This window comes from Poecile atricapillus, chromosome 7, assembly GCF_030490865.1.
Source record: "Poecile atricapillus isolate bPoeAtr1 chromosome 7, bPoeAtr1.hap1, whole genome shotgun sequence".
Lineage (NCBI taxonomy): Eukaryota > Metazoa > Chordata > Aves > Passeriformes > Paridae > Poecile > Poecile atricapillus.
In genome coordinates, this window is record NC_081255.1 from 14489024 (window position 1) to 14502644 (window position 13621).

Genomic DNA, 13621 nt, shown 5'->3' on the forward strand with positions numbered 1-13621 from the left:
TGCTGGCTGGCAGCTTTTTCTTGACACCTGGTGGTCTGTTTGTTTGTCTTCTCAGATTGCTATGAGAGGTCCACCTGGTCCTATGGGACTCACTGGAAGACCAGGTCCTGTGGTAAGTAGATAAAACAGGGGCACAGGTTTAAGAACATGGTGATGTAGCCCATGGATCTCATTCTGGCCCTGCCTACCCCTCTGTATTTGTACTTATTTTGTACTTCTTTGAAATTAATATTACATAATTATCACTATAGTGTGTATGCTTATTCAAGGTCTGCAATGCAACATAAATACTAAATGGGTTTTTATTGTAGGTTTTGTGGTATTCGGACAGAGCACACTACTGGACTTACAAAACTAGTGAATAGTTTTACATAAATATACCTCTACAGTCAATCATCTCCGTAATACTGCTAATACAATTTGTTGTAGTAAATATGAAACTCTACAGAAAGAGATAGTAAAGGAAGGGTTTGCAGAATCACATTTGCTCAGTATTTAAGCTAAATCAGAAAAGATTATAAGAGGCATTCCTATAAGCAATTAAGAGCCACAGATTTCTAAAAGAATTACACTTTTTTATTCCAATCCTGAATTTGACTCAACTGCTAACACCAAATGATCTGGAAATGGCCCTGTGGATGTTAAAATATCTTAGTATTTTTATGTAGCGTGTACATTTCTATTTTTAAGCAGATCTGTACAAGAGCAATTCTTTTCTAGAGTAATTCTTCCAAAGTAAATAGCAGATACCAAGCAGAGAATCTGGCTCACAGACTCCTGATTCATCACAATTAGATATGCAGTACTTAAAGAGTCAAATATATTTGGTCTATATAACAAACTCATACACTATTTCCAGCAATGGATTTAATTCAAGAGACCTGCAGGATAACATTCAGTCTGTACAGACAAAACTCTGGAACTGCTGTAAGCAAGGAGGACTTTGCAAAGGCTGATATGAGACTGACAATTTACACTTTAGCAGAAGTATAAGCTGCCTTCATACTCGTGCTTTTGTGTTTTAAAAACCTTATGAATGCCTGTATGCAAAGTTCAAGAAATAAATAGTATTAATGGTTGTTTTGCTTCTAAACCACCAGGAGGCTCTAGAAATCCAACTCTTTGATCTAGAAACATTTTCTGCCTACAGTTTCAAAAGCAAGTTTCTTGGTCTGTTAATTGTTGTTCTACACAGCTTCTTTTAAGAATGAAAAAAGAAAACTTTCACTCTTTATATGAAATTTATTTTATTAAATTAATTAGTTGCCAATAAGATACATTTGTAACATATTAGTTACTAAAAATTTTAAACATAGTGTCAAAGCCCCAGTCTAGCAGTCTAGCATTAGATGAGTCTGGTGTTCACATGCTTAGTTAACATAGCACAAAAAATACATTTCTGCCTACAGATAGTAAATGTGATCAATTTTATTAATTAAAAGCAGAGGTTACATCAGAGAAACCCCAAGAGAGAGTTACCACCTACCAAAACCAATCTTCTCACCACTGCCAGTACCAGTTTGGGATCTGATTTTTAGTTTGCTTAAGACTTGAATTAATATCTGCAAGGTCAGTGGGGATCTTTCTACTCCAGGATGTGAGACTCAGCATTAAGCCAAGCCGTTTGTTTACTTCTTTCTTCCAATGTTAAAGTAGATTATCAGTTTTCCAAGATCCGCAACATTTTTTTTTCATATTAAATACATACTTTGGGTCACATACAACTTGTTTCAAAGGTCAAAAATGCAACTACTCTTTTTCATAGAGTAACGAACTCCTCTATCTTCTTTCTCTGAGACTGGATTCTCTGTGTACATGCCAAGACTTTTTTGGTTTATTTTGTCTGTTTTTGTGAGACCTCTAACTTGCTTTCACTAGTTCTGCCTCTGATTTCATGTACAGTATGAATGTATATCTGGTTTTGGTCTGTTTATGATTAAACTTTACTCTTAAATTTTATATCTTCATTTCATAATAATAAAGAGATATAGTTATATAGATTCTCCACTTCTTCAGGGCCAGGTGCACAAAGGACTTGATTAAAACATCACTGAAGTTCATTACAAGATTAGACAGGGTATTTTTCATTGACTACACTGATCTTTGGATTGAACTGAGACTGTTATTTTCTGTACAACACAGAAATGAAGGTAAAAAGAGGTGACTTTCAGCTCTGTCTTATTCCCTACAGTGGATGCACTTCTGATTGCACTACTTATGTTCTTACTGTGTTCACACTTAGCTCTCAAATACTAATATAGAAAAAGGAGTTTACATTCAAACCTCTGGGAGTTTTCTTTGGTAAGAGAAATATTTCTGCCCAATGTTTAGACAATGATAAATCAAGGTAGATGAATATGTAGACACAAATGGTGAATTCACACCTCCTAGTGAATAGAGGATTATTTCTCCCTGTATTTCATTATGGAAATGTAATGTAATATGTAATTCATGTATGGAAATATACTTATGTATGGAACGTAACTTATTAATTTAAAGAGGCTTTTGTATCCTTAAATTATATATGTTGGTTTTTTTTCATCAAGGGTGGACCTGGGGCAGCAGGTGCTAAAGGTGAAAGTGGTGAACCAGGTCCCCAGGTACAGTATTATTCCCTATTATACTTAAGCATGTTTTATCTTTAAGAAAATTTATTCATATCAATTAGAAGAAATAAATCAACTATATGCTTCCTGCATGCAATTTAAGAACAATATCCTTCATTATACTATCTTATCATTTCAATAGCTTGATCAACATTAAAATTGTAGGTAAAATCAATAGCTTGATAGTTCATTCTGAGATATGAAAGTAACAGTCTTTGTATAATAAAGAGCAATTATCACATGTAGAGTGCCATCAGTTGAAAACCTGTATTAATATCGTCACTTCAGGCTCTTTTCTCTGTTCAGTAATGATATGTTAGTCTGCAACTGGATGACCTTGGGTTCTGAACTTACCAGATCTCATAAGATGAGGGAGGTTGAATTTGGTTGGTAATTAAACAGACTGTTTTCAAGATGTGACATAGAAAATGGTCCATGAATTCATTATAAATCTTTAGGAAGCAGTGCATGTTTTGCTTCTCAGCCTACTATTCTATAAAATTCTCCACAATGATGTCAAAGAGCACTGAAACACATGGAAATCTTTCAGTTTAAACCTAAAACCAATAAGGAGATTGTGAAAGAAATCATGAAATATGATGGAAGTATCCAGAACAATGATTTTGTCAGATCTCAAGTAGTATCATGGATTTGATACATTACTAAATGCCTGTCTTAAAACTGCACATGGATACTTGCAGTAGAAAAATAAAACAATAAAAAAGAAGATAAAAAAGCATTCCAAACAGTTGTACAGTCTTTCAATTTGCTTACTAACATTTTTAATTGTTTTTTCTTTTCCTGCACAATATTTTTGCATGGCTTGTCCTTATCACTGCTTTTTTCACCTGAAAATGCATTTGGATGGGGGCTGAGAAAACTTTTACAGTTACACCCACACAGTTGTCAGTGGAAGTTACATGTGTTTGGAAAGTGTAATGTTTTTTCAGTCTGGGGTAGTTCGATCTCTCTCTAGTTAAACCCATGTTTTCAGAAATATTTATAATGGGAATAAAATAATTTTGGCATGAGAGGAAGAAGGTTTTTCAAACTACAGGACTGTGATCTTTAAAGGCGTGAAAAGAATGTTACATGTTAAAAGGATGACCTATGTCATGTATTGTGCCATCTCATGAAAACTGGTGTTAAGATTCGTAGTGCTAAGGCCAGTTTGGATGCCCATGTACTACTAAAACTAATGGGAATCTGGGAACCAGAATCCATCTCCTAGGGGAAAAAATGCAGCTTTGTGTAGAAAAAAATCTTACCTTGTTCTTGAGGTGAGGTTTTTTCTGGCTTTTTGCTGACATTAATAGAATTCTAAGTATTACCCTCTTTAAATTCAGGGTCCTCGTGGTGTCCAAGGTGCCCCCGGTCCAAGTGGAAAAGCTGGCAAAAGGGTAGGTAGCATAGAGATCAATTCTGCTCTGGATAAATAGTTTTTTATTTAAATGTATTTAAATATTAATTGATTCTGTTGCATTTTCAAATGTTTACCCCTTTGGGTTTTGGTAGGGACGTCCTGGAGCTGATGGTGCCAGAGGAATGCCAGGAGAACCTGGTGCAAAGGTAAATAATAATGAGACCTGAGGCTTTAGTTCAGCCTTGGAATGGGCTAGAAAGAATTTATGTAGGTTCCACTGTTCCATCCAGGCCAACCCAAAATTTTTTTCAAGTGAAAATCCTGAGATTTCAGATAGCTGTGTCAGATGCAAGAGCTGAGAATGAATCATCCATTTAAAATATGGTAATTAATGGTAATTCCTAGCAGTCAGACTTTGAAGGAACTTGATTCTTGGGGCATGATTTCTCTCTCTCTGAGTTAGTTTCTAGGTACAGAGTATCAGTAATAGTAAAGTCAGTTTTGCAACTGCAAAGTGCAGCTAGAATCAAACTTTTCATTTCAATGTGAAAATTATTTTTATAAATAGCATAACTACAGCACAGTGAAAAAGCTGTGGCATCTTCTCTTGCTACAATTTGTAGAACCAGATTTTTTGAGTTTGATCTATATGTTAATCCCCATGTGTTTCATTCAGTAAAAAAAGCGTACATGCAATCCAAGGGTAGAAATTAATTTTTAGGGGGAAGGCACTATTTATTCAGACAATTTAACAGTCATTTACTAAAGCTGTGATTTCTTTCCTAGGGTGACAGAGGATTTGATGGTCTTCCTGGCCTCCCTGGTGACAAAGGTAACCGGGTAAGAAGAAAAATATGTACATTTATACCACACCAAACTAATAGAGTCCCAGAAATAATTTACTTTTCATTAAGAACAGCACTAAAACTGAGGAGAAAGTGAAAACAGTATGTCAGCTTTTCACTCTACAAATAATAGCTGTACTATCAGGCAATGTGTTCCTTGTGAAACTTTTGAGTAATATCAATCTACAAAAAATATATACATTTATAGTTTAAATATATTTGCAGAATTTAGAACACATCTTCAGCTAGGTTTTGCTCTAGTTTTTCTTAGTTCAGGAATTCGCCTGTTGGATTTTAAGTCATTGCTCTAAAGGAAGGAGTAATAGGGAAAGGAAATCAGCATGAAGTTTCTGTATCAGGAACATGCCAAATTTTAACTTGCATAGAAGCTTGCTCAAAAAAATGGATATGAATATGTCAATTACAAAATGAATTGTTTAGTGAGGCTTATTCCAACAACTGCAGCTTAAAGAAAGGTCATAGTCAAGTCAGATAAATTAGGGAAATTTTTTAGAGATATTTAAAACAACTAAAGTACTTCTTCCTTTTGTCATACAAATCCATGGAATGAGACTTCATCTTTCCCTACAAAGTGAAGAAATAATCACAGCCAGGGATTTCTGCTTCAGTTTATAGCACTAATGTAGGTGCTAGCACCCTGCTGAGTGTCCCTCCTTTTCTGTTGTCCTGGTAAGTGCAGCACACCATGAAAGAAACAGTGAATGGGAATGTCAGCAAATCCATTTCCAAATGTGCTAAAGCTCAGTGACCAAGGAATTATTACCTCACCCTCACCCTTCAGTGGGTAAGCACAGTTGTACTTCCTAGAAAATCTCAGCTGTGTTGGCTACCAGACCCTAATGTTCTTCTTAACAGCATCTGAGGATACTCTTTTGAGTTCCTTTTACAATGGGTAAAGAACTTCTACTGTCATCAAGAATTTTTTTACTCCTCTTTCATCATCCCTGCTTAGCTAAAGAGTGTAAAGCAGTCAGTGCCATCCCATAATGGAAGCCCAGCGTGCTCAGCAGGCCAGCAGCAGAGGGGGCTCAGCATTAAGCATTTGCCACCTGCACTCAGAGGGCTGAGCAGAAATTTTCCCTGGGTCAGGCAGTGTGTGTCTGCTTTTCAGCCTGGAATATTAGACCTGTATGTGGTGCCTTCCAAGTCATAAAGACTTTTTTTTTTTTTTTTTCAAATATTAAATTTTTTCCATATTTCCATCCCAAAATAAAAAAATAACACACACCTTCCCACCCTACCCCAAAAAATTAGAAAAAAAAAGCTTGGGTTTAAATTTTCAAAATAGTAATGAAAAGAATGACTTCTTTTCATATTTTTTCACCCCACTATTTAAAAATTACTACACTCTTGTGTTTCTATGGAAATCTCTGTGAAAGTGTGCACTATTGTCCTGGTGAAAGCAGCTCAGTTCAAAGCCAGATATAAGATGGTTACAGCTCTCAGAGTTTTATAAAGTGACAACATATAATGCAAATGTTCAGCTCTCTTCAGCTTGCAATAATGAACAGCAAGACAAGTGAAATGCTTCTGTTGGAGTTATATTGAAAACCTATAACTTTAGAGTAGAAGTTTCAGTATTGATTCTAGAATTAGTCATATTGACATATGAGTAGCAAACTGAATGTCTCTCCTAGGTTATGTCTCAGTCAAAAACAAGTTTTCAGACAGGAGTTACTGAATGAGATTCTTGGACTTCCAGTGTAGAGCAGATCACATCACACAATGTGATATTTCTTTTAACACCATTATCTGTGACTTTGAACTTTTCTTATTTAGTTTTACCAGATGCACAACTCTTCTTCAGTATAAAAGCAAGACACATTATACTTTTAAAATAGGTCCAAGGAAAAAGAAATTCAGGCTTTAAGAGAACATTTAAAGGGAAGAAATAGAGCTGAAAAACTGAGAATGCTGATAATAAGTTTTGTTCTCACTAATGACAATACCAGGACACTGAATGCAATCTATATCTAACTACCATGTGAATGCAAGAAAAGAAAGGTAGCCCTTAAGAGTATGAACTATTTCAGTATTTGAAAGCCTAAGTCAGTCTTCACCTGGATATTAATGAGAAGCCAGAGGAAAGACCATGCTTCACGTGTGTCATCTTTCACAAGTATGATCTAACATGTTGAAGAACACATTCTCTACCTGCAGTTAACATAGAGTAGTTGCAGAACCTAGCAAAATAATTGCTGTATGAGTTAACCTTGAAGGTATTAGAGAGCATTTCATAAAATTTCACTTTCTCTTCAATGCTGGGGGAGGACAGAAAGGCAGTAGAATAAAATCCTAGCATCCCTAGTATTGGGGGATGTGCTCTGGGTATATGAGGGTTACTTAAAATTCTCTAGGAAGGTTTGGAAGTGTAAAGAACAGAGCCACTGAACAGTGACTCCATATATCTCCACCAGAATCCCCAGCAGTGGTCAGGCTCCTTGGAGACACTGATAAAATTAAGGCAAACAGCATGAATAGTTGGGTGTTGTCCAATGCCAGAAGGAAGTCACAGTCTCAAAGCCCGCTGCCCAGAAGGAGGTTTGTCGGTGGTGTTTCAGCTCTGTAGCACACAAGTTCTCTTTAGGAACTGGGAAAGAAAAATAAATCCTAAGAGTATGGTCCAGAATCTACTGAGGTTGTGCATATATAGACCTGAAAAGCCCCAGCCTCTGAGGGGAAGTGTGTAAGTCTGGCTGCCTTCCAAAGCCTCAGACAAACCAGTCCCAAGGCTCTCAGTAGCTGGTGCCAGGGTGTGTGGTTCTAAAAGGTGTTTAGTAAGTCTCTGTATATTCCTGGGCCCTGCAACTGGTTTCTTAACTTCTTCTCCATGTACACGTCTCATTTTACTGCAGTAATACATTGTGTAGGGGAGAGGGAAGGTGGTGATGAGACAAAGGAAAATGTGGGTAACACTACCTTTCATAGACATAGCTTGTGTATGTTCTGGGGCCAAAAAAAACAGTCACAGAATCACAGAATATTCTAAATTGGAAGAGACCCACAAGCATCACCAAGTCCAACTCTTGTTACAGAATGAAATTGAACAAACAAAAATTATTCATTGTTTCAAAAATGCTCATCTGTTCTTATACTAAGGTAGTGAAAGATTTTACTGAGTACTATAACTTGCAGATTTGTATCACTGTGTCAAGACATGTTTTGATGCATCAAACTTCAGCTGACATATCTGTTTTCTTTTCCCTTCCCATCCATTATTGTTTCCAGCAGCAGAAAGTTTCCAGCTGTTATTTTAATGACTTTGCTTATCCTACAGGGAGACCGTGGCCCACAGGGACCTCCTGGCCTACCTGGTGAAGATGGATCAAGAGTAAGTTGCTGTTCACACAGGAAAAATCTAGAGTGAATCCTCATATTATGAGGATTCATAAATCAATAATAAACACACAATAAATGTGGTGGTTTTTTTCTAAGACTTGTTTTCCTTTTGCACAAAAACAGGGAGAAGATGGGGAAGTTGGACCAAGAGGTCTCCCAGGTGAAGCTGTAAGCAATTCTTTCTTATTCTTCTGTTTCTGTTACAAAAATAAAGTCACATTCAGATATTTTTCCATTCTATTGAACTGTTCTGAATTACAGGTATAAAAACTATTTCATGTGTTTGTACACAGAGAATACTGTTTCTGGCTGAAAAGCAATCAAATGGACAGTTTTGTTAGGGTTGAAATGCCACTTACAGGATTAGAATTAAGTCAAGGATATATCCAGCTAGGTATATACAACTTCCAGAATCACAAATACTATTTCTTACCCAATTGTGTAAAATCAGTCACTGCTGTCCTTGATACATCAGAATACAGCCAAGCCCCTGTTGCTTTTAAAGTGTTACCTAAATATCTACTTATTAGAAAGTAGAGCCTGGGTTCTCCTCTTTTTTCACACATGCTTCATTGGGTATTTTACACTTGTTGCACGTACAGAATTTCCACCCCTGTCAGTTGGAATTCTGCAGGTGCTGTCACTGCAGAACAGAGTTCTGCATTGCAGGCAAGAAATCAAGCCTCACAAAGGGGAATTTTACCCTAAATTTCTGATCTACCACTGCCTACTCACAAAGCACAAAGAAGCTGATACAGTCAGTGTCAGTGATTTGTGACTGTATCATACATGAGGAGACTCGAGACTCAGCTCTGCCTACTTTAGCAGCAGAGCAGGAATGATGACACAATAATGAAAACTGGTACCAAAAGATTATGTTACAGACCACCTTATTTATGAGAATAGCCATTGGTCTTTTGTGAAAGTTTTTAGAGATAAGTGCAAATAATCTAATTTTTGTCTCCAGAGTGCATTGTATTATTGTAATAAAATTAATAGCAATTTTTAATTACTTATTGGATCCTTGCTAGAGATAAAAACACTCCCTTGTACTTAGAATAGTAGTATAAATAAACCATGTTTTCAAAAGAAAGGAATACAAATATGTATGTTACTGTTCAGGTCAGACCTTCAGGCCAAGACACTGCTGGAATTTTAGTGGAAGATGCTGTGCCAGTGTTCTGCACCAGGAAATATAAATATCAATCTCCCACCTTTCTCTGAAGTGACCATACAGGGCCTAAATCACAGCTTGCCCTTCCACTGACATCCTATTCAGAAATATACTGCCCTTGAGGAAAATCTATTAGCAGTGAATTTTTCCCTTTCTTCCTTCCTTTCTTTCTTCCTAAACACCCATGCTGCCTTCCCTTCATTCTTCCTATTCCTCATTCCATTCTTTGGCCAGTCCTGCTCACAGGCATCTCTGTTCAGAAATAATCATGCAAGTGTCAATAAGGGTTTCTTCTCTTGCAGGGTCCCCGGGGATTGCTGGGCCCCAGAGGAACACCTGGGCCCCCTGGACAACCTGTACGTATGAGCTGTCGAGTATTTGCAGTTTCCAGAAGGAAAAAGGAAGTCCACTGAAAATGGCTCTTGTTATATTGTTTGTTGTAGGGCATTGCAGGTATTGATGGACCTTCAGGCCCAAAGGGAAACATGGTGAGTAAATAAACTGGGAATAAGAAAGATTCTAAGAATGCTTTCCACATTCTCTCATCCCTGCAACTATGCCATCCCTTCCATTTAATTAAACTTTTATGTCAACTATTTGGATTCATTATGATTTTATATGGAAAAGACAAGGCTTCTGTTTCTTAGTTTTCAGCCAAAAGGCCTGACCATGTTTTCTTTCAGACTCCCTTAGCACCATGGACTCCAGTGCTCAGGTCCTATGTGTGGGCTGTTATTCTCTATTAAAGAAAAGGTCATGGTATTTATTAGCATGAAAAAATTCATACTGGAGAGAAAGTTGCTGGTAGACTTTAAAGAGAGAGAAACAAAGATGAGTTTGTACTCCTTTTAGTCCTGACAATGAAGATCTGTACTGCAGAAATGCAAACCTAATGTCCTACTATTTTTTTACATGGTAGGGTCCTCAAGGGGAACCAGGACCTCCTGGTCAGCAAGGAATTCCAGGCCCACAAGTAAGTGTAAAAGAACTCAAGAAATACGATGTAATGTGCAGCAAATGTTTAATAAATGGATATTACTAAAAGGTTAGCTTTTCATGTGCAAAACCGATAAAGCTTCAAGGATTTTATAAATAATGCTGCAAATGTGCTGAGGGCAGTGGGAGCAGAGTTTTCAAGTAAGATTTCAGAGGGATTTTTCATTCAGGAGAAAAATGACTCATTCAGTGTTCCTGGAATGCAGCAGGAATGGCCACACCTGGAGGAGGGTTCTGAATAGGATCTTGTTACAGACTTACTGCCAGAGCAGTGGCTTGTGCAAAAGGCTAGCACAAAACTCCTGATCTAACCTGTAAGGGAAAAAAAAAGCCACTTTTATTTGCCCGTGTGTTTAAACAGATTAATGAGGCACCTTTAGCAGGGTGAATGTATGTACATTGTTCTCCCTGGTTTCTCACACTGGTTTCTTTCTAACAGGGGCTTCCTGGTCCTCAAGGTCCTATTGGACCTCCTGGTGAAAAAGTAAGTTACAGCATTATTTTGTTATTTTACAGTCAGTTCTGTGCCACTTTGTTTATGAGCTTGAGGGCTTTTCTATCTTTTATGGAATAGTAAGTTAAATTTAAATATTAGATGTTCCTGAAATCATCAAGTAAATGAATAACCAATGAATACCTAATGGCTTTCCTCTCATAGACACTTTTTCACAAGCATAACTTCCTGCCTCTATTTTGGATTAATTTTCTATCAATACCTTCAGATACAATACTGTCTACAATATTAAACAATTTGTACTTGTATGTTACTTAATTTCACAGCAAGCTGCAAAAATTATTTTTCTTAATCTCTTTTTTATAACAAAGTTTTACCTATTCAAGTCTGATTCTGTTCTTTTTTCAAGGATTGTGTTATGACATAAATCTGCAGAGTAATTGGCATACTGTAGTGTTCTTTGGTGGCTTTTTCCTCATCTGTTTGCATGTGTTCTTGTGGCTTGAAACCTGTCTTTTATTAATTTAAAAAATGTCACTATTTAATTTTATGCTAATTTTATTTTTCTCCCCTTTTTGCTGAATTCCGGCTACTTCATTCTTAGATTTTTCTTCTGTTCACTGTTTATTCTTGTGGAGAAATCAATACTTTTTACCTGTCAGTGTGATTCAGTATTATTCTAGCAGAATGGACAAGTTCCGTGATATCTGCATTTCCCAGGCTTTCACAAAGGCACACCAGGCCCTTCAGCTATGAGCACTGGGTACTGTACCCTGCGCTCTTTGCCTCTTGTACTTGTTGATAACTTTCATTGGTGAATCCTCTTATTCCTGAAATTCTAAATAGTACTTAATTTTGTACACTGGAGAACTCTTCCCCACCTTGTGTTATATGTGTGCACTTTCATAGGGTAATTCCTGAAGCCTGTTCTCAGGCAAGCATCTAATTGAAAATTATGGATCATTTTTGTAGGCTAAAGATTTTAAGAACTGGCCTTGTTCTTATAGATGGTATGAAAGTGTCATTCTGGTTTTAGTTTTATTTTTAGCATATCCATGATATCCATTTCAAGGGATTTAGGTATGACTGCATTTTATATCCTTAGCTCTTAGGGTCACATGTTTTGGACACGTTTGCTATTGTTTTTAAGATGTGTGTCTGTTACTGCATTTAGGGACCACAGGGCAAGCCTGGCCTCCCTGGCCTTCCCGGTTCTGATGGGCCTCCTGTAAGTAAAGAAATATTTAATCATTTGAATGTTTAACTACTTTTACTAAGTGATAAATACTTCTGGATACCTGTGTTACAAAAACAAAATGGTAGTCCTAGTTGGCAACAGCATTATAAAATCTGTCTAAAATCCCTGTATCATTTGAGCTGTTAAAACTGAGAATTAAGTTTTTGAAGCAGCTGCTAAAAACATCTGTGGGTTTTTAAAATGTGGTCCCAGATGAGGAAATGCATCTGAAACATCTTCAGGGATGTATAAATAACCTACTAACACACAAAGGGCCAGATACTGTTCCACTGTACCCTACCATGTCAGTCTGGCAGAGCAAATCACCTGTAAAAATGCTCACCACTTGTTCTCTGAGGAAACATGGAACAGACCACATCTTTCTCAGCTTCCTGGTACATATTATGTGTTTGAGGTGCTTCTTGCATTGTCTAGACTGGGACACACCTAAGACAAACTTTGTGATTTCCAAGGGATTCAGCTTCACTCTGAGGCTGCAATTGCTCATGAGAACAGAGAGTGTAATCGCTCTAAGCAGCATAGCTTAGGCATTCAGCTTAAATGGAATCATTGTCCATAAGGGCATGCCATACACCTGTTTTCTTGCAGCAAAAACGTAATTTTTTTATGCCACTAAAAGCCATTAGACAATATTATTTCTGAGACCTTGTATATCCTCCCCATGCAATTGTCCCTTAAAATTTTTCTTTTAGGTGAAATCTGCATTTCTTAAACCTGACTTTTAGCAAGGCTTAACAAGGTCATTGCAAATATATTGCAAATACAGAACTGTTCCCAGGTTTCTCACAATCTACCCTTTTGTCTGCCAAAGTACCAATTTAATGGGAAATGTTAAGCATACAATTATAGTCCAGCTGAGTGTCTGTGTCTTGAATGATTGTCTAAACATTTGAAAATTTCCCCTTATTCTTTCCTGTATACTGGAAACAATGTTCATTTCCAAACACAAGCATTATTTGTCACCTGCATCTTTCAAAGCAGGGGGGAAATGCTGTAAGAGATAATCAGGTGTGAGCACAGGTCTGTCCCTGATCCACAGCCCTGCTGTGGGGTGTTGATGCCACTCAGCAGCCAAGCACTCATTCACTGGCTCACTCCTCCCGCAGCAGGGCAGGGACAGAATCACAAGGGCAAAGGCAAGAAAACTCCTGGGCTGAGGTAACAACAGCTTAATAAGTGGAACAAAGCTATGCACACAGGCAAAGTGAAATAAGGGATTCATTCACTACTGCCAATCTGCAGGCAGCTGGCCAGCCGCTTGCTGGGAAGATGGTTATGAATGTCCTCCTTCCTCCTCCTTTCCCTGAGCTTTTATTACTGAGTATGACATCATATGGAATGGAGTATTTCCCTGGTCAGTTTGGAACAGTGTGCCAGCTATGTCCCCTCACAGCTGCCCTCCTGCAGCCTAGTCACAATTATCTGTTCATCTTTAGCTTCATTAAATTGTCCTTAAGTTTTGCAATTTAAATGCAAATTTTGTAAGAAAGGAAAAGTGACTTGGCTAATGTTTTGAGTGCTGTAGTATTGATGTCAGTGATATAGAGCAAAGTCTAAAATGTGAA

General features: G+C 37.3%; 1 protein-coding gene across 1 annotated transcript in view; it reads left to right on the forward strand.

Annotated features, from left to right (window-relative positions):
* COL11A1 (collagen type XI alpha 1 chain) overlaps window positions 1-13621 on the forward strand; it is a 134026-nt gene that overhangs the window by 56106 nt on the left and 64299 nt on the right. Inside the window, exons 14-25 of the mRNA XM_058843143.1 lie at window positions 56-112; window positions 2547-2600; window positions 3953-4006; window positions 4122-4175; window positions 4756-4809; window positions 8113-8166; window positions 8298-8342; window positions 9651-9704; window positions 9792-9836; window positions 10268-10321; window positions 10784-10828; window positions 11973-12026. Coding sequence (XP_058699126.1) covers window positions 56-112; window positions 2547-2600; window positions 3953-4006; window positions 4122-4175; window positions 4756-4809; window positions 8113-8166; window positions 8298-8342; window positions 9651-9704; window positions 9792-9836; window positions 10268-10321; window positions 10784-10828; window positions 11973-12026 — 624 coding nt within the window. The remainder of the gene's footprint in view (window positions 1-55; window positions 113-2546; window positions 2601-3952; window positions 4007-4121; window positions 4176-4755; window positions 4810-8112; window positions 8167-8297; window positions 8343-9650; window positions 9705-9791; window positions 9837-10267; window positions 10322-10783; window positions 10829-11972; window positions 12027-13621) is intronic.